We start from the raw sequence: 18,319 nt of genomic DNA, 5'->3' as shown, positions 1-18,319 counted from the left end.
CATTCCGGAGACAAATGGGCAACACTTCACTGGAATGAAATAATACCTGGCATGCAGTATTACATAGTTTTTAAGAGTGTGGTTCTGGAGCTATACTGCCTGAGTTTGAATCCCAGCAGTGTCTTTTATTAATAGGGTGACCTTGGTAAGCCACTTAACTTTTTTGTGAAATGGAGATAATAATACCTACTTTGTAGGTTTATTGTGAGCTTAGAACAGTGCTTGGCACATAGTATGTGTCACAAAATTGTTAGCTATTATTATTATTGTCTTCCTAATCATCAGGTGTTGATAGCCAGCTTCCAAGATTGCCCCCGATGATCCTTGACCCCTGGTATTCAAGCCCTTTGTAGTCCCCTCCCATAATGAATAGGGCTGTCCTGTGTAACCAGTAGGATGTACCGGAAATGTGTTACTTCTGAGGCTAGGTCATAAAAGACATTGAAACCTCTGCCTTGTACTTTCTTGGATCCCTTGCTGTGGAAGAAGCCAACTGCTATGTCATGAGGACACGCAGGCAGCCCTCTGGAGAGGTCCATGTGGAAAGGAACTAAGACCTCTCACCAGTAGATGGCACCAAGTTACCCATCCCCGTGAGCAACCTTGGAAGTGGATATTCTAGCTCCATTCAGACCTTTAGATGAATGTGGCCCTGATCGACATGTGACCACAGCCTCATGAGAGATCCTGAGCTAGAATCACCTACCTCCAAATTTTTGACCCAAAGAAACAGTGAGGTAATAGGTGTTCACTTTTTAAAAAGCTTTATTGAGTTATAACACACGTAGTATACACTTAACTCATTTCCCATGAGGTACACTTAAGTGGTTTTTAGATATCACAGAGTTGTGTACCTATCACCACAGTTTTTAAAACATTTTGATCACTCTGGGTATAAGAACTTTGACTCCATTAGCGGTCGCTCCTCACTTGTCCCCAGTTCTCCCATCCCCTGGCCACTACTGATCCACTCTCTGTCTCTTTGGATCTGCCTATTAGAGACATTTCGTGTAGTATGTGAATGGGACTGTCCTGCAACATGTGGCCTTTTGTGTCTAGCTCTTTTCACTGAGCGTATTGTTTTTAAGTTTCATCTGTGTTGTAGTACATCTCAGTCCTTCATTCCTTTTTATGGCTGAATAATATTCCCTTGTATGGATAGCACATTTTATTCATGCATTAGCTGATAGACATTTGAGTCATTTCTACTTTCTGTCTGTTATGAATGGTGCTGTTGTGAATATTTATGTACAAGTTTTTGTACGGACATACACTTTCATTTCTCTTGGAGTAGGTTTCCTAGGTCATAAAGTCCATGTTTAACTTTTTGAGGAACTGCCAAACTTCCAAAGCAGCGTATGACACTTCCAGTTTCTCCACATCTTTGCCAACATCTATTAACTATCTGCCGTGATTCTAGCCATGTTGGTGGGTGTGAAGCGGTATCTCACTGTGGTTTTGATCTGCATTTTCCTAATGCCTAATGTTGTGTCACATTTGTATATATCTTCTTTGGAGAAATGTTCATTCAGATCCTTTGCCCATTTTTCAGCTGGGTTGTGTGTCACACATATGTGCATGCACACGCGTGGGCGCACACACACACACTCTAATGTAGAGTTCTTTATATATTCTGGTTGCAAGTCTCTTATCAGATACATGATTTACCAACGTGTTCTCTCATTCTGTGGGTGTTATTGTTTTAAGCTGCTAAGTTTTGAGGTAATTTGTTATGCAGCAATAGGTAACTAATGCATTAAGTATGTATATACTCTACATCAAAGCAGCTCTACTTCTGGCTGTATCCTTCAGTGAAACTTGCAGATAGATCCACAAGGAGTTACATAAAAGAATGTTTATCTGCGTATAGTTTGGGTAGCAAGAAGCTAGAAGCAACTTAGATGTCTGTCCCTGAGGGAATTGATAAGTAAAATGTGGTATGTGCATAGGAGAGAATATCATAAAAGCAGTCAGACGCAAGCAGTTAGGAACTGCTGTGACATGACAGACTCCAGGTGAGGAAAATAAAGAAGAATTCGATTTACAGCAAAAACCAGCTAAGTAAATTAAAACACACTAAGCAGCATTTTTTCTAAGGAGGATCTATACACCTTAACACCCTGGAATAGTCTGTAGGAGGGAACAGAATGGGACCAGGATGGCAGTGGATGGGAGGGAAAGGGAAACAAAAGCGAGGCCTTACGTGGATGAATGTGATCGTGTGTCCTAGGCTCTGACAGGTGGTCACCTCAGTCCTGTGCCCCTGAGGCCCTGAGCACAGATCCAGAAGCAAGGTCTTGCTCTACCAGAATTGACATTTTGCACTGTGTTAAGCCAAACTGCCATGACAGCCACCGAATGGGCTAGCTTACCACAATAGCTTCCTCACTCATGTAATGTGCAGGGTAGTTTGAGATTGGCGTAGTGGGAGGAGCATACTCTGTTTGGGGGCCCTTTAGGGACCAAGCTGATGCTGATGCTAACACAGCCTCCACGCTTGCTTTGGGTATTGTCATTTTAGTGAGTTGAGCAGAGCTTGGGAGATCGCTTGGGAGATGCAACAGGGCAGCTCTAGAAGCAGCACAAACTTCGACTCCTATTCTGACGGCTAGAACTTACTTACATGGTGCTCCTTAATGCAAGAGAGCCCCAGAAATGCAGTGCACACCCAGGAAGAAGGGGAGAATGGATTCTGTTGGACAGCTGTAGTGTGCACATCTCAGGCCCCAAAAGAAAGGCTGTCCGTCCTCCAGCCATTTGATACATATGTGGATTTTGAAGCAGTGTTGAAATCTAAAAATCCCAAAGGGACTCCATCCCTTCTCTTAGCTGGAGAGCCTGAGCTGGAATCACTGCCAAGTTGGAGAGGTCTGTTCCCCAGCTGTAGCCAGTGGCTGTCAGAGAGATGTGTAGGCAGAGAGGTGGAGGTATGTTAAATGGGAAACAAGCTCAGAAAACAAGTTCTACAGTTAGCATGATGCATAGTTGGGACTTGAACCCAGAGTCCTGCTGGGTTGCGCTCTGCCTTGCTGGTCCTTTGGCTCTTTGATGTAAACATTTTGTGAAAAGGCCCAAGGTTAGAACGTTAGTGGTGAAACTGGTGAAATCTGAATAGAGTCCAGAGTTTAGTTCCTACAAAGGCGTGCAATGTTCATCTCTCAGTCTTGACAAATGTACTGTAGTCACATAAGAGGTTTAACAGTCGAGAAATTGGGGTGAAGAGTAACAAAACAAAACTCTACATTATCTTTACGGTTTGCTAGAAGTTTAAATTTTTTCCAAAATAGAAAGCTTATTTTACAAAAAGTCCTCAGTGAATATAGGCCCCAGATCCTATTCTAACTTGCTACTTCAGAGTTTATGCTTTTGTAAGCTGTTTCGTAAGCCATCTCCTTTCCTTGGCCAGAAGTGGCAGTGAGTACATTCAACTCCTAGCCGTTTGTCAAAACTCTTATACACAGCTGGGTTTTATTTCCACATGGGCCCAGGTTTTAACCTCATTTTAATGGGGCCCCACGCTCTCTTGGGAACACCTTGCTTTAAGAGGCTGTTGTGGACTGAATGTTTTATCCCCCCGCCCCCCCCCCCACTTCCCATGTTGAAATCCTAGCCCCAGTGTGATGATACTAGGAAGTAGGAATTTTAAGAGGTGATAAGGTCCTGAGGGTGGAGCCTCATGAATGAGATTAGTGCCCTTGTAAAAGAAGCCCAGAGAGCTCCCTTGTTTTCTTTCTGCCATGTGAGGACACAGCGAGAAGCTAGCCTCTGAACCAGGAAGAACCTCATCAGATACCAAATCAATCTGCTAATGTCTTGATCTTGGACCCCCAGGCCTCCAGAACTGTGACAAATAAAAATGCATGTTGTTTAAGCTCCCCAGTATAGGGTGTTTTTGTTACAGCATTTTGTTTTGAATGGACTAAGACAGGCTCAGATGTTTTAGAAACCTTAAACCACATTGTTTTTTCCTTAACAAAGGAATCTATCTGTTTTCAAGCAGAGACTTAGGTGGAGGGGAAGTAGATAGATTTTATTGTAGGTGAGCTCTGTGTTTGGTAGGCACTGGTGAAAACTTACGAATTTCTTCTCCCTCCGATTTTTCTGCCTTAGTGTGTGTGAGCACAGCACATCCTCCAGGGCAGAGACCTCCAACTCTGTTCAGCAGGTGGCTGGCTGTCATTCCCTAGGCTGACTACTAGAGGGCAGTGTGATATGCCTTTTCCTGACTGGGGAAAGGAGACCTCTGGGTCTTATCCGTGTTTTAGCATCTCTCAAGGATATAGGTGGCTAAATTCAGTTGCCTATTCCATTTCTTATCCCTCTTTTAAAACCAGAAACGTAATCCTGTTTTCAATATGGTAAGTATTTTTAAGAGAGAGACCTGGTGTTTAGACTTTGATGAGATTCTCCCTTAGGCTTTGGATACTTTCTCTACGTGGAAGATTTTGTTTGTTTTAATCAATCCAGACCCTCATGTTCTCCTTCCTTTCCTGTGCCACTTTCTCCACTCTGAAGTTTAGACTTAAGCGGCAGTGAGCAATACTCAAACCCACTGGATTATACACTTTAAAAGGGTAAATTTTATGGTATGTGAATTATAATCTCAGAGAATGTAAAGGGAAAAAAAGCAGCAGTGAGTAGACGCTGTAGCTCAAAAAGAATGTCATTAATTGATGGCACTGACAAGAAAAGTTTTGATGCTTTGCCATTCATTCATTAGTTCGGGGGAAATAGTCTGACCTCTTTTTCCCTCCGGAGTCCTGGAACACACTGACCTTCTAAGACTCACAGTGCATCCTTCCTTTCTAAAAAGGTTACTCACCCTTGCTCAGTTAGTTTCAAAGAGTTGTATTAGGGTCAGGGTGTGACTGGGAAATCCCAGCGGGAAAACTGAGTCTGTGCTATGAGGTAGTTATGGTGGGACCTCAGTTTTAAGGTTCGATATGAGTGCCCAACTGTGCATTTTTGCATAGGTTATTTGGGCGGTTTCTTTCTCCCAATTATTATTATTTTTGGGGGATTTTGAGTCCTCTTGTCAAAAGTACTTCTGGAGCCGGCTTTCAGGCAGCTGGACTGGTCTGTAAAAATAGGCAGAGAGATTATGGGGCCAGGCTGGAGCTGAATTATGTCTGCCCCACGACGCTGGCTTTTTTTTCTTTTTTTTTTTTTTTTTGGCCGTATGCAAACATTATTGTATCTGGGAAGACAAATTTCCTTTGTACCTGAATGTTTTCCTTTGCTCAGTAGAGAAATTGTGTTTGGCTCCCATTTGCTGCTGTTGACCTTGGGCTTACAGAGGTTCAACCTTTCAGAAAACAAGGGCATGTAGGAGGTCCTGGTGGTAGTTTGATCCTGAGGTGGTGCCTGCAAACCCACACTCTTGAGGGGACAGAGAGCAGTCAGCTGAAAAAGGAGTGTACCTTACCCTCCCTGCATGTTATGCTCAGAAGGAGTCACGGATAGAAATGCAATGTCTAGTGCCTAGTAATCAAGGTTTGTTTTCTTTTCCTTTTGGCAGAGGAGAAAACATTTGTGCAGAGAGGTTAACTTGCTCAGAATTGCTCTAGGTTGGGAAAGATCCCGGGTTTAAACATCAGACTCCACTCCCTACGGTTCTCCCCCCACCCATCCTCACCCTGATAGCAAGGTGAGAGGTGAAGGGGTAGTCCAGAGGTCTGTGCTCTGCCCACAACAGTTCTTACCAGGGGCTTCTCATAGCCTCTGTGATGAAGGTCTCCGTAGCATACTTGGGGCTGAGTTCTACAGTCCTGGAAGAATTGCTTGCTGGTAGTTTCAGTTTGTAACTTGGCTTTGAAGACCCTGAATGTGCTAGAGGGGCACTTACCCTTGACTCTTTTTACCAGGGATTTGGGAGGAGGTAGATAAGACATCTGGGAAGAGAGGAATGCATGTCTGGGGAAATAATAATAATGATGATTTTAATTGCTATCTTTTGTTAAGTACTTACCACGTGGCCAGCATATGTTAAGAGCATACGTACCTCACCTCTGTGGTCAGGGACAAATATCAGAGTCCATAAGTGGCTGTAGATTCAGGAAAGGAAAATTTCTGGATTTCTCAAGACAAGTGGGGTTGGGGTGTCCTGGGGTAAATGTTTTCCTTTGTTCCCTGTCTACCCCCATTCCCCTCCTTGGCTTGAGGGAGTAGTTAGGACCCTCATGCTGATTACCTCTAGACAGAGAGCTTGGGCACTTTACCCTGGTCACTGTGCCTCCGTCAAACTTGACAGTGCTCTTCCTACCCAGGATGGTCATCTCCTGCTTCACCCATCTCGGCTTTGGATGCTGATGCATAGTGGGCTGCCAGCCAGAGGCATTGTCTTTCTGCACAGTCTGGGTATATTTGCTGCAAGGGGTAAACACATTTCTAGGAGTCAGGACCTATACCTGGGAACCAATCCCGGCATGCCAAATAGAGGGGCACCGGGCCATCTACGTGGTTTTTTTTGCTTTTCATATGTGTGTCTGCCTAAACTGTACAGAGTGTTTTCAGGTAATTTCTTTTTTTTTTTTTTTTCAACGTTTATTTATTTTTGGGACAGAGAGAGACAGAGCATGAACGGGGGAGGGGCAGAGAGAGAGGGAGACACAGAATGGGAAACAGGCTCCAGGCTCCGAGCCATCAGCCCAGAGCCCGACGCGGGGCTTGAACTCACGGACCGCGAGATCGTGACCTGGCTGAAGTCGGACGTTTAACCGACTGCGCCACCCAGGCGCCCCTTTTCAGGTAATTTCAAATACACATTTATTTCTCTTCCGAAAATAAAATTTTAATTAATTTTATCTCTGTTTCTTTTTCACACTCCCTAGTTATCATGCTAAGACCCAGCAGAGACGATGCAACACCTGCAGCCAAAGGATAGGGTGATGGAAAGCGTTCTAGAATGCCCTGCTAGGCAGCTAGAGGCTTGGCTTAGAGAATGTGGTCTTGGGAAGTGAGCTTGGAGGTATGTTTGTTGGGGAAGGGGGAAAAGAGCTTTCTTACTTGCTAGGCTCACATCCCTGTTCACTTCCCAGTGAAGGTTATCCTTTCCACTGTGGAATAGGACATTTCTGTAACATTTGTGTGGCCGTGTGCGCATATGCCTGGCTCTGCGTTGGAGCTGGGCCTTCTAACCTTTCAGGGATGAGTCAGAGGGAAGTAGAGGGCCATGCTGGGCCCCCAAGGGAAGCAAGCTCTAATAGGGGAGAAGCCAGGACAAGGATGGGCAAGGGGAATGCCCGAATCTCTGTAATTTCATGAGTACCAGATAAACCTGGCTGCTCTACCTCCTGGCTTGCAGTTTGAGCTCCTGTCTCTCAGAGATGCACGGGGGAGGAGACTTACCCCCAGTTATGAACAGCAGGCACTTTGTCCTTGCCCAAAACTTATGTGAGGTGAGGACGAAATAAATCTGAACTAGTTGAAGATCCAGGATTCTAAAACAATTACTCCTTTGCTTTGTTGCCTTCTATAGCCATGTCTCTGAATTGGACAGAAGACTGAGTTCTAAATTATTACAGATCTTGCTTGACTTATAATGGGGATACATCTAAGTAAACCTGTCGTAAGTTGGAAATATCTTAAATGGAAAATGCATTTAATGCATCTGAAATACTGAACATCATAGCTTAGCCTAGCCTACCTTAAACATGCTCAGAACCCTTACGTTAGCCCATAGTTGGGCCACAAAGCCTATTTTATAAGAAAGTGCTCATGTCACGAATTGAATACTGTACTGAAAGTGAAAACCAGAATGGCCGCATGGGTGCAGAAATGTTGTCAGGGGACCCTCGTGATCGCGGGGCTGACTGGGAGCTGAGGGTCGCTGCCACCCCTCAGCGTCACCAGAGAGGATCGTACTGTGTCACACTAGTGTGGGGAAAGATCCAGATTCAAAATTTGAAGGACGGTTTCTACTGAATGTGCATCACTTTTGCACCGTCAGAAAGTCAAAAAATTGTAAATGAAACCATCATAAGTTGGGGACCATCAGTACCTTTCTCTTGGGCAATAGAGCCCTCCTCTGGCCCCTTCCCCCACAGCAACCCTGCAGCTTGCCAACAGTTCTGGTTACTCACTTGATCCCCTGGCTTCTTTTGTGTGGGTCAGTTTTGAGGACTTGATTCCACCCTGAGGCTTGGAAGTCACTCTGGTATTGGCTGGTGTACTCCATGTGGCCTGGACGCACTATTCGTCCTATTTTTCTGCCCTGAATATGAACTGGGAACGTGGACTGACCAAGAAGAGGGCTCTGCAAGGAAATCTGATGAGTAGTGGTCATATAGTCGTCACCTGAAGGGAGCAAGAAAGTGTGCAGAGGCCCTCCTCTGTGTGGGAAAGTCTTGAGAGGGAAGATCTTGACAGTAGGACCTGGACCCCAGCCTTGGCTCCTGCACGGCTCATTCTATTTAAGCAAACCTTTCATAAGGGGAATAATAGACCCAATGTAAGAGCATTGCCTCTTCCTCCAATCTGACCTTTAGGGTTGTCTCCCCAAGACCAGAACTAAAGAATCCTTAGTGTGGAATCCAGAGTATTCTCCCACCTCTTTTTGGGTCACCAGAGCTTTGAAAACCTGGACTACAGAGCTGTCCACTGGTCTAGCCTAAATAGGGAGGAAGGTAGGCTAGGATGGGGTGGTTGGTGTGGTCTCCTCCCAGAGTACTCCTAGCTGGCCTTGTAGTCAAATATTGCCTGAAGGGCTCTTGAAGAGACAGGGCTGGGGTCTTTACTGCTTACTGTATTCTCCTGGGCTGGTGGTTCCCACCCCTGGGATCAGCCTGGGAGATCAGAGTGCCCCGGGGGAAGGGTGAGGTAGGTGGATTTATACTGAGTGCCACTCATCTATCCTGTTACCCTTTTCGCCATCAAGCTAAGTCTCACCTGAATGGGAGGGTTTCTCCCCATGGTAAGTCACAGGCTGTATCCTCCTGGGCTTATAACATTCTCCATAGGTTGTACTGAAGGGGAGCCACTGAGGCTTGCTGTGCTGGTTGGAGTAGCTTGGGGGTTGCGTCTGGAGTGGAGCCTTGGGAAGGGGCTCCAGGCGGTATTTAATATCTCCTGGGGCTATTTCCTCCTGGGCTTCTGACTCCTGCAAAGCAACCCCCCTGCTGCTGCTTTCCCAGAGTAGGGTCCTTCTTATCTCTCCATCTTAATTGTGTAAGTCATTGGGGGATGGGTCTCTTACAGTGAGAGGTCATCAAAGACGAGGCATGTGCTGCTTTCCAGCAAGTTCCCTTACTTCGCTGAGCCACAATTTACCTATTTGTAAACTCACTTCCTGGGTTATTGGAGAAGATCTGAGAGAAAGTATCCAGCATGGTGCCTGGCATGTAGGAGGCGCTTCATAAGTAATACCTTGTCTTAAAATGTGAACACTAAAATATTTCCAAGAGCGTTTCTGCTGTATCAGTGGCACATGTCCTTGTTGGGTCCACTCTCATCTCACTCCCCACCTTACCTGAACACTAGGATGGCTGACCCCTGGCTGGATTTGGAGAGCCAGCCTGTCTTGCTTGGGTGCGGTTGAGGGTGGTGCTATTTGAAGAAGGGTGGTCAAGTGGGCCGGGTCTTCCGTTTCCAGGAGAGGGGGTATCTAGAGCAGGGGTAGGAGTAGTGATAGACCTATTCCAGTGAGTTTTCCCCATTTACCTCATGGCAGCCTTCCCTTACCCGTTACCCCTACCCTACCCCCCTGAGGGCAGAGCTGGGATGTTGCTGGTGGCCATGGTGTTCAGATAGGACCCAAACTGAGTTTATTTGAGGCCCCAGCAGTAAGAACTGGGCAGGATGGGTGTGTGTGTGTGTGTGTGTGTGAAAGCATGTGCCGTGCTTTCTTTGCATTTAAGGGCATATGACATTTCAACAGCAGTTATTTTAAATGAGCATTTCAGGTCTTTTTTTCTTTTCCTTTTTTTGGCCTTGAAAGTAGTGGTGGTTGCAGGAGAGGTGGCTTATGATGACATTGGTTACTGGTGGACTCACTGATTGATGGGCCAAACTCTGGATAGGGGGGTGCCCTACCCTAGGGCTTGGTACAGTTGCTGTGTCTATGTTTCCTAAGAGGCAGAGGAAAGAATAGTCTCCAGGAGCATAAGAGGTTTAGACATGAGTCAGGGGTTTGTTCCCTTGCTTGCTTCGAAGCCGTAAGGATGTACCCCACGGGACCTGTAGAAGCCCCTCCACAGGGATTTGCCAGCAGCTGACACTCTTTCAGGGAGAGAGAGGCAGGGTGGCCCTCTGCACGGGCTGCACTTAGACTCAGCATTTTTGGTTAAAGCGTGGGAGATTGGGAGAGAAGGGATTGCTGTCCTTTTAGAAGCAGCTTTTTGGGCCGGCTAGGAAAGAACCATTTTGGACTGGCCAATGTGAAGTGGAGAAAGCAGGGTAGGGTGTGTGGTGATCTGCAGGATGGAGAAAGGACCTGCCAAAGAGCCATTTTACCGATGGTTGATGTTGGCAGGCTGCAGCTGTAGTGGGGAGCAGGTAAAAAGAACTCTGTGGGGAGGTCTGCCCTTGAGCCATTAAGGTATAAGCTGCCCTGGGTGAGAGCAGTACCCAGGACAGGAAGTGTCCTGTGTCTTCTGCCTGCCAACTCTGTGTTAGAGAAACAGAGAACAGGAGCTTTGGGGACAGGTAGGGGAGTGAGAAGTGGGATGCTGGGTAGGGGGTGACCAGAGGACATTCAGCCACAGTCAGAGAGCTCACAGATATGGCTGAAGGTGGACACTGTGGCCTTCTGGCTTTCGGGGTTGTGATTGCAGTAGCATCCTTGCTTAGCCCTGCCGTCTGTCCCCAGCTCCTGAGTGAGTGCCCATACTTTGGCAGATTGGCATTGGTTCTGAGGTTTGGTGTCTTAGGTTGCCAGGGTCCTCCTCATTGAATATGAAAGCCACCCTACTGGCTTTGGGAGGGGAGGTGGAAGTGGCTGTTTCCCTAACAACACACTCCTGGGACCAGCAGCTAGGGGAGGGGGCGATTATGGAATTGGTCACGTCTCAAGATTGTTGGATCTTATCTCTGCTACCATTTCTCAAGTCCAATTCTGGATCTCCACTGTGTGGGAGATGTGTGTGTGCATGTGCATGTGCCCTTCAGAAAACGTCTGTTGTTTCCTGCCCTCATGTCCGCTATGCGCGCGCACACACACACACACACGCATACACATACACATGCACATATATACATACTCACCAGTTGTCCTGAGACAGAAGGTTGACCTGCATCTTGTCAGCTGTATGGATTTGCCAGTAGCTGACACTCTTTCAGAACCTGGAATCATAAAACAGGAATGTCAGAGGTGGAGGATAACATAAAGGACTTCTATTCATGACACTTTCCCCACACCAATTAATTTGAAAGTATTTTCCATCAGTTTACTAGTTCAACTGCTATCCCAACCTTTGGTCCTATGGAAATACACTGCTAATTGTATGAATCCTAGAATCAAAGTTAGGGTCTTAAAGAGACCTGATTCTCCCATCCACTCTACTGCTGGAGTCCCCTGGCAAGTCACATTTCAGGAAGTGCCAATCCTACCCATGTTTGAACACTTTCTCCCCTGTCACCACTTCTGGGGACATATGTAGCCCATTCTTGGACAACTCTAGCAGTTATGTTAACCCTGTGGCTTCACCATTTGCCTGAATTTTCCATCTTGGGGCTTACAAAAACAGATTGGTAACCCCTGTTCTACCTGACAGCATTTTAAATGTGTTCAAATAAGTTTTTCCTTCTCTTCCTAGAGTCATAAGTTTAAGGTAACAGGAGGAGAGTTTTGTACTGAAACTTACATCAGAAAGGAAGCAGACAATTTTTGCATAAAAGGTAGTAGGAAATTAATCTTTATACATAGGGTCTACTTGTGTCTGTACACTTCACATAGGGCCTCTTCCCTCCCCTCCATCCCCAATCCAGCAACAGAACGAAGCATGACAATTCAGCCAGAGGCTGACACAAGAGGAGGGGCGGGAGGAAAAGGATGAAGGGCCATAGGGAAGGACTGAGGTGGTCAGTCCAGATGGTATGGAGGCATGTTCACTGTGAACCTTTGAGGGTGGCCTCAAGGTGGGTCCTAGAGTCATAAATGAAGCCCAGGGACAGACTGAATACACTAGAGAAACTATTCTTGAACGTGCCATCCTGCAGGTGCTGTGTGGGTTGGGGAATATCACATGAACCTGAAGCAGGGACTGAGGGAGGAATCTCTGGAATTTATTGTGTTTGAGTAGCTGACAGTAAGACATTTTCCCCTTTAACTGTGGCACCTCCTTTATGATCGGGAAGTAATATCACAGTTATGTTGACATTGTAGGAAAGCTGCTGGGCCCATCTTACTTTTGTCTAGTTTCTCCAACTGTGACTTTGAGTCCCATACTATCTTCTCTGAAGTCACTCTGGTTTGCTGCCCCTTTTAAAGTACAGCACCTGGCTTGGGTCCTAAGGTGCAGGGTATTCTGATCAGAGGACTGATCATAGGACTGTTACTTCCTGCATCTAGATATTATATTATAATCAATGTATTTAAGGTTGGATTAGCTTCCATAGTGATCACATCCCACCATTGATTCCCACTGAGAAAACCATCGTCAGAAGTTCCCACTGCTCCTTTACACGTGTTGTGAGAGGAGATGGAGCCACGTTACCCCCTTTGCCTACTTGGGAAGTTGGCATTTTGGGCCACTATAGTTAACTCCAGCCCCTAGAAATCCCACTGTCTTGCTCTTTGACACTTTCTCATCATGTAAGGTAATGGGATGGTGGACCTTGTCCTGGTTTTTCTTGGTGCAGGAGAGGAGGAGGCTGGAATGAGGCTTATCTGGACCCATTCCTTCTCCTAAGGTTCAGCCAACATGGTCTCATGCTGGAGAGGACTTAACTTCTGAGTTACAAATTAGAAAGTCTTTCACTGTGGAGTTTAGAGAAACTTTTGACAAAGACAAACTCAAGCAACCACTTGAGGTGCTGGGAGACCTCTAGGGGATATGGCAGGGGCTAGAAGGGCCTTGTCTTGCCCGGTTCTGCATAGGGACTCACAATGCAAACTTGTGCTGCTGCTGTAAGTGCAGGGTCAGCTTACCAAGTCAGCCTTTTTTCTGAGTTTTCATGGCATTTTGTAGTCAACATTCATCATGCTGTTTTGTGGATCATGAGGTCCTCTGGCCAGGACTCTTAGTCATTTTCTTATTTTTATTCATATTCTTATTTTCATAGGCCTTTTGCTCATTTTCAAATCCCAAGCTCCTAGACTAAGGAATTATACCTTAGAACTAATAGCTGTCCTTTATTTAGTGCTGCTATGGGCCAGGCACTCTCCTCTATACATTAATTTCATAAAAACTCAATAAATTTGATGCTAATGTTTCCATTTTGTAGACAAGGAAGCTGAGGCTACAGACCACAGAGCTTCTAAAGTCTATGCTATTTGTCTCAATGACTGAATGAATAAGTCTTGTGGTTACTCTGGGTAAGAGTAGGCCAAAGTTGGTTCATTGCCTTCCTGTTGCTCCCCAAAACTTCTTAGTGGAGGTTTCTAATTAGCAGAGCTAATAATTGATTGTCATGTATGCAGCATTAGATGAATGCTTAATTAGTACATGGACCTCCTGTCAGATATTCATGGAGTGGCTCTGCCAACCAACCCGGTACCAGTGACAGGGAGTTTGTAGCTTTCATGGGAACAGGGTAAGGGAAGCATGATTATCCCAGTATTGATGGAGAGACTGAGGATAGGAATGCCTCCAGGGTCATGTGGGAGGCAAATTGAGGAGGAAGCCTTTATCTACAACATGTGTTGAGTCTGCTCAGCATTCTGTCAAAGTCCTTTGTGACCTGACCTATCAACCCTTTCCCTGGAATTTCTGGACTTCTCACTTGCCTGATCAAACACCACTGGTTCCAATCTCTGTGTTTTTCCAAGCTGCTTCTGCTATTCTGTTTTTTTCTCCCCATAGCAGAACCTTACTCACCCCAGATCAAGTGTTTCCTTTATGGAGTTTCCCCTGGCTTCCTTGCTATGGGCAGAATGGCTGAATTAAGTGCTTCCTATTTATGTAATATTTGTAAATATTTATACACTCAACATAGGATCACCTAAATCAATAAACAAATATTAAGAGACCCAAAGGGAGAAATAGACGGCAATACAATAATAGTGGGGTCCTTTAATACCCCATTTACACCAATGGATAGATCATCCAGACAGAAAATCAATAAGGAGGGGTGCCTGGGTGGCTCGGTTGAGCATCTGACTTTGGCCAGGTCATGACCTCATGGTTCATGAGTTCAAGTCCCGCGTCAGGCTCTGTGCTGACAGCTCAGAGCCTGGAGCCTGCTTCAGATTCTGCGTCTCCCTCTCTCTCTGCACCTCTCTCACTCACACTCTTTCTCTCTCTCTCTCTCTCTCTCAAAAAATGAATAAACATTAAAAAAAAATCAATAAGGCCTTAAATGACACATTAGACCAGATGGATTTAATAGTTATGTATACAGAACATCCCATCCAAAAGCAGCAGAATACACATTTTTCTCCAGGATAAATCATATGTTAGGCCACCAAACAAGTCTTAATAAATTTAAGAAGACTGAAATAATATCCAGGATCTTTTCTAACCACTATGGTATGAAACTAGAAATTAATTACAAGAAGAAACTGGAGAAAAGAAAACAAGAACACAAATATGGGGAGATTAAACAACATGCTACTGAACCAGTGGGTCAACAAAGAAGTCAAAGGAGAAATAAAATCTTACCTTGAGTCAAATGAAAATGGAAAAATACAACATACCAAAATTTATGGGATGCAGCAAAAGCAGTTCTAAGAGGAAAATTCATAGTGATACATGCCTACCTCAAGAAACAAAAATCTCAAACAATCTAACTTTACACTTTAAGGAACTAGAGAAAGAACAAATGAAGCCCAAAGTTAGTAGAAGGAAGGAAATAACAGATCAGGGTGGAAATAAATGAAATAGAGACTAAAAAGATCATACAAAAGATCAGTGAAACTAAGAGTTGTTTCTTTGAAAGGAAACAAAATTGATAAACTTTTAGCTAGGCTCACCAAGAAAAAAAAAAAGAGGGCTCAAATAAATAAAATTAGAAATGAAAGAGGAGACATTGCAACTGATACCACAAATACAAAGCATCATAAGAGCCTACTGTGAACAATTGAACATCAACAAACTGGACAACCTAGAAGAAGTGGATAAGTTCTAGAAACATACAAAATTCCAAGAGTAAATCATGAAGAAATAGAAAATATGAATTGATTGAAGAGGAGGGAGCACCTCCAAACTCATTTTATAAGGCTAGCATTGCTCTGATACCAAAAACTGACAAGGGCACACCAAGAAAAGAAACTTACAGGCCATTATCTCTGGTGAACATAGATGAAAAAAAAATCCTCAACAAAATACTACCAAACTGAATTCAACAATACATTAAAAAAATTACACACAGTGTCCAAGTGGGATTTATTCCATCATTGCAAGATGGTTTGACATCTACAAATCAACATGGTACACAGTAACAAAATGAAGGATAAAAATCATATGATCATCTTAATAGAAACAGAAAAAGCATTTGACAAAATTCAACCTCCATTCATGATTAAAAACTCAACAAAGTGGGTATAGATAGATGCCATGTACCTTGACATAATAAGGCCACACATGACAAGTCCACAGCCAACACCATATGCAATGATGAAAAGCTGAAAGCTTTTCCTCTAAGATGAGGTACAAGACAAGGAGGTCCAGTCTCACCATTTTTATTAAACTAGTATTGGAAGTCTTAGCCAGAGCAGTTAGGGAAGAAAAAGAAATAAAAGGGTTTCCAAATTGGTAAGGAAGAAGTAAAACTGTCACTATTTGAGGATGACGTGATTTTGTAAAACCCTAAAGACTCTACCAAAACAGTGTTAGAACTAGTAGATAAATTCAGTAAAGTCACAGGATACAAAAATCAATTTATAAAAATCTGTTGGATTTCTATACACTAACAGCAAGCTAGCAGAAAGAGATGTTAAAATAATCCTTGGGGCGCCTGGGTGGCTCGGTCGGTTAAGCGTCTGACTTCGGCTCAGGTCATGATCTCACGGTCCGTGGGTTCGAGCCCCGCGTCGGGCTCTGTGCTGACCACTCAGAGCCTGGAGCCTGTTTCAGATTCTGTGTCTCCCTCTCTCTGTGACCCTCCCCCCGTTCATGCTCTGTCTCTCTCTGTCTCAAAAATAAACGTTAAAAAAAAAATAAAAAAAAAATCCTATTTATAATTGCATCAGAGAGAATAAAGCACCCAGGAATAAGTTTAACCAAGGAGGTGAAAGACCTGTACAGTGAAAACTGTAAGACATTGATGAAAGAAAGTGAAGAGGATACCAATAAATGGAAAGATATATAGTGCTCATGTTAGAAGAATTAATATTGTCATAATGTTCATCCTAGCCCAATCTACAGATTCAGTGCAATCCCTATCAAAATTCCAATGGCATTTTTCACAGAAACAGAACAAACTCATAAAATTTGTATGGAACCACAAAAGACTCCAAATAGCCAAAGCAATACTGAGAGAGAAAATCATCACATTCCCTGATTTCAAACTGTATCACAAAGCTATAGTAATCAAAACAGTATGGTATTGACATAAAAAGAGACTCATAGGTCAATGGAACAGAATAGAGAGCCCAGAAATAAACCCACATATATATGGCGAATTGATTTATAATAAAGGGGGTAAGAATATACAATGAGGAAAAGACGGTCTGTTCAATAACTAGTGTTGGGAAAATTGGACAGCCACATACAAAAGAATGAAACTAGACTACTACCTTACACCATTCACAAAATTTAACTCAAAAGGGATTAAAGACTTGAATGTGAGACCTAAAACCATAAATCTGGAGAAAACACGGGGAGTAAGCTCCTTGACTTAGGTCTTGGTGATGATTTTTTGGTCTACCTCCAAAAGCAAAGGCAACAAAAGCAAAAATAAACAAGTGGGACTACATCAAACTAAATAGCATCTGTCCAGCAAAGGAAACCATCAACAAGGTGAAAAGGCCACCTACCTTTGCAAACCTTATATCTGAGAAAGGGTTAATATTCAAAATATATAAAGGACTCATACAACTCAATAGGAAAAAAAACCCCAATGAAGTAGTGGGCAGAAGATCTGAATAGCCTTTTTTCCAAGGAAGGCATACAGATGGCCAACAGACACATAAAAAATGCTCAATATCACTAATGATCAGGGAAATGCAAATCAAAAGCACAATGAGAAATGGAGTGGGGACTGTTGCTGCCGAGTCCCCAGAATGCATAACTACTGGTTCCTGATGTAGATTGTATGCATTTGTATATTACTTTGCAGCTAATTTACATGAACTTCGCTGGATGATAGGACATAGAAATTCTCCAATATCTGTAACCCCATTCCCATCCTACAAAGAAACACAGTGGTCTCTATACTTCTGAACTTAGGAATCCCAACTCAGATAGGTGGAGAGAAGGGGGATCCCTAAGAGCCTTGCATCAATCAGGTAACAGCACAAAAGGAAGGGATCCAAGAGTCCTGCTACCCTGGGGCTGACTGCTCCGATTTCTCTTCCTCATCTCTTAGGTTGGGGATGGGAGCTTGTGAAATGTCTGTATTGATTTTGCAATTCAGGCTAAGGAGTCATCTTGGGGAAAGCGGGTAAAGGAGAGAGGCTTTGCAATCTATGTGAGCCTTTCGGAAGGGCAAGAGGACACACGCCAGAGCAGTACGAGGCAGCCAGCTGGATGGGGCTGTCCCGCTGCAACGTGGACGGGCCGAGGCACGCTGCTCCCTGTTGCCATTTGCTGGACACATGTAAAGATAGCATCTTACTCCCCTCAGGCTTCTACCTTTTTGCTGAGCTGGCTCTTCTGTCTTCCTTTTTACTGTTCCTTTTGTCAGGTGTCTCCCCGCCTTGGGAAAGTCCCGCAATCCTTCTGTCCCCAGGCTAGACTGTTGACATGCTGGTGCTCTGGCTCAGGGCAGGGGCTCTCACTTTCGCTCTTGGTGCTGACTGAAAGGGCGTAGCTTCACCTCTGCTTGGGGACTGAGAGAATGTTGCTTGTCTCTATGCTCAGAGCATCTCCACTTTCTCCCCAGGCTCTCTGGGACCCTGTACTGGCCTGTGATTAGAGAAGCCATTTATTTTCTTGTCTAAACTAGGGCACTTCTGAGAGTAAATGGTGTGTTTGTGTGTATGAGCACACATGTACTATTAATAATTATGCCGAGACAACACGTGTAAACCAGGACTGTCCCTGGTAAACTGGAATTCATGGAG

The 18,319-nt window shown here is 44.4% G+C and overlaps 2 protein-coding genes across 21 annotated transcripts in view; one reads left to right on the top strand and one right to left on the bottom strand.

Moving 5' to 3' along the window:
• The window catches only part of BUD13 (BUD13 homolog), a 306,228-nt gene that overhangs the window by 27,520 nt on the left and 260,389 nt on the right, over positions 1-18,319 (top strand). The gene's annotated exons all lie outside the window — the stretch shown is intronic.
• LOC123600702 lies at positions 4,833-11,291 on the bottom strand. Of its 19 annotated transcripts, none has more exons than XR_006713762.1 (9): positions 11,200-11,291; positions 9,467-9,601; positions 8,887-9,097; positions 8,082-8,295; positions 6,002-6,366; positions 5,846-5,913; positions 5,703-5,768; positions 5,223-5,403; positions 4,833-5,078 (listed from the first exon to the last, which is right to left on the bottom strand). XR_006713762.1 is itself a non-coding variant. In XM_045482899.1 (8 exons), the coding sequence occupies exons 4-8, from the start codon at positions 8,282-8,284 to the stop codon at positions 4,975-4,977; spliced, it is 825 nt and encodes a 274-aa protein (XP_045338855.1). In that variant the 5' UTR covers positions 8,285-8,421; positions 8,887-9,097; positions 9,467-9,601; positions 11,200-11,291; the 3' UTR covers positions 4,833-4,974. The 19 variants fall into 19 exon arrangements, 9 of the variants coding, with proteins under 9 accessions (XP_045338855.1, XP_045338854.1, XP_045338853.1 ...); XR_006713764.1 differs by having other exon boundaries at positions 5,846-5,891; positions 6,219-6,366; XR_006713755.1 differs by having other exon boundaries at positions 5,223-5,364; positions 5,846-5,891; positions 6,191-6,366; positions 8,082-8,266.

This window comes from Leopardus geoffroyi, chromosome D1 (genome assembly GCF_018350155.1).
Source record: "Leopardus geoffroyi isolate Oge1 chromosome D1, O.geoffroyi_Oge1_pat1.0, whole genome shotgun sequence".
Classification (NCBI taxonomy): Eukaryota; Metazoa; Chordata; class Mammalia; order Carnivora; family Felidae; genus Leopardus; species Leopardus geoffroyi.
This window is presented reverse-complemented; position numbering and strand designations above follow the sequence as displayed.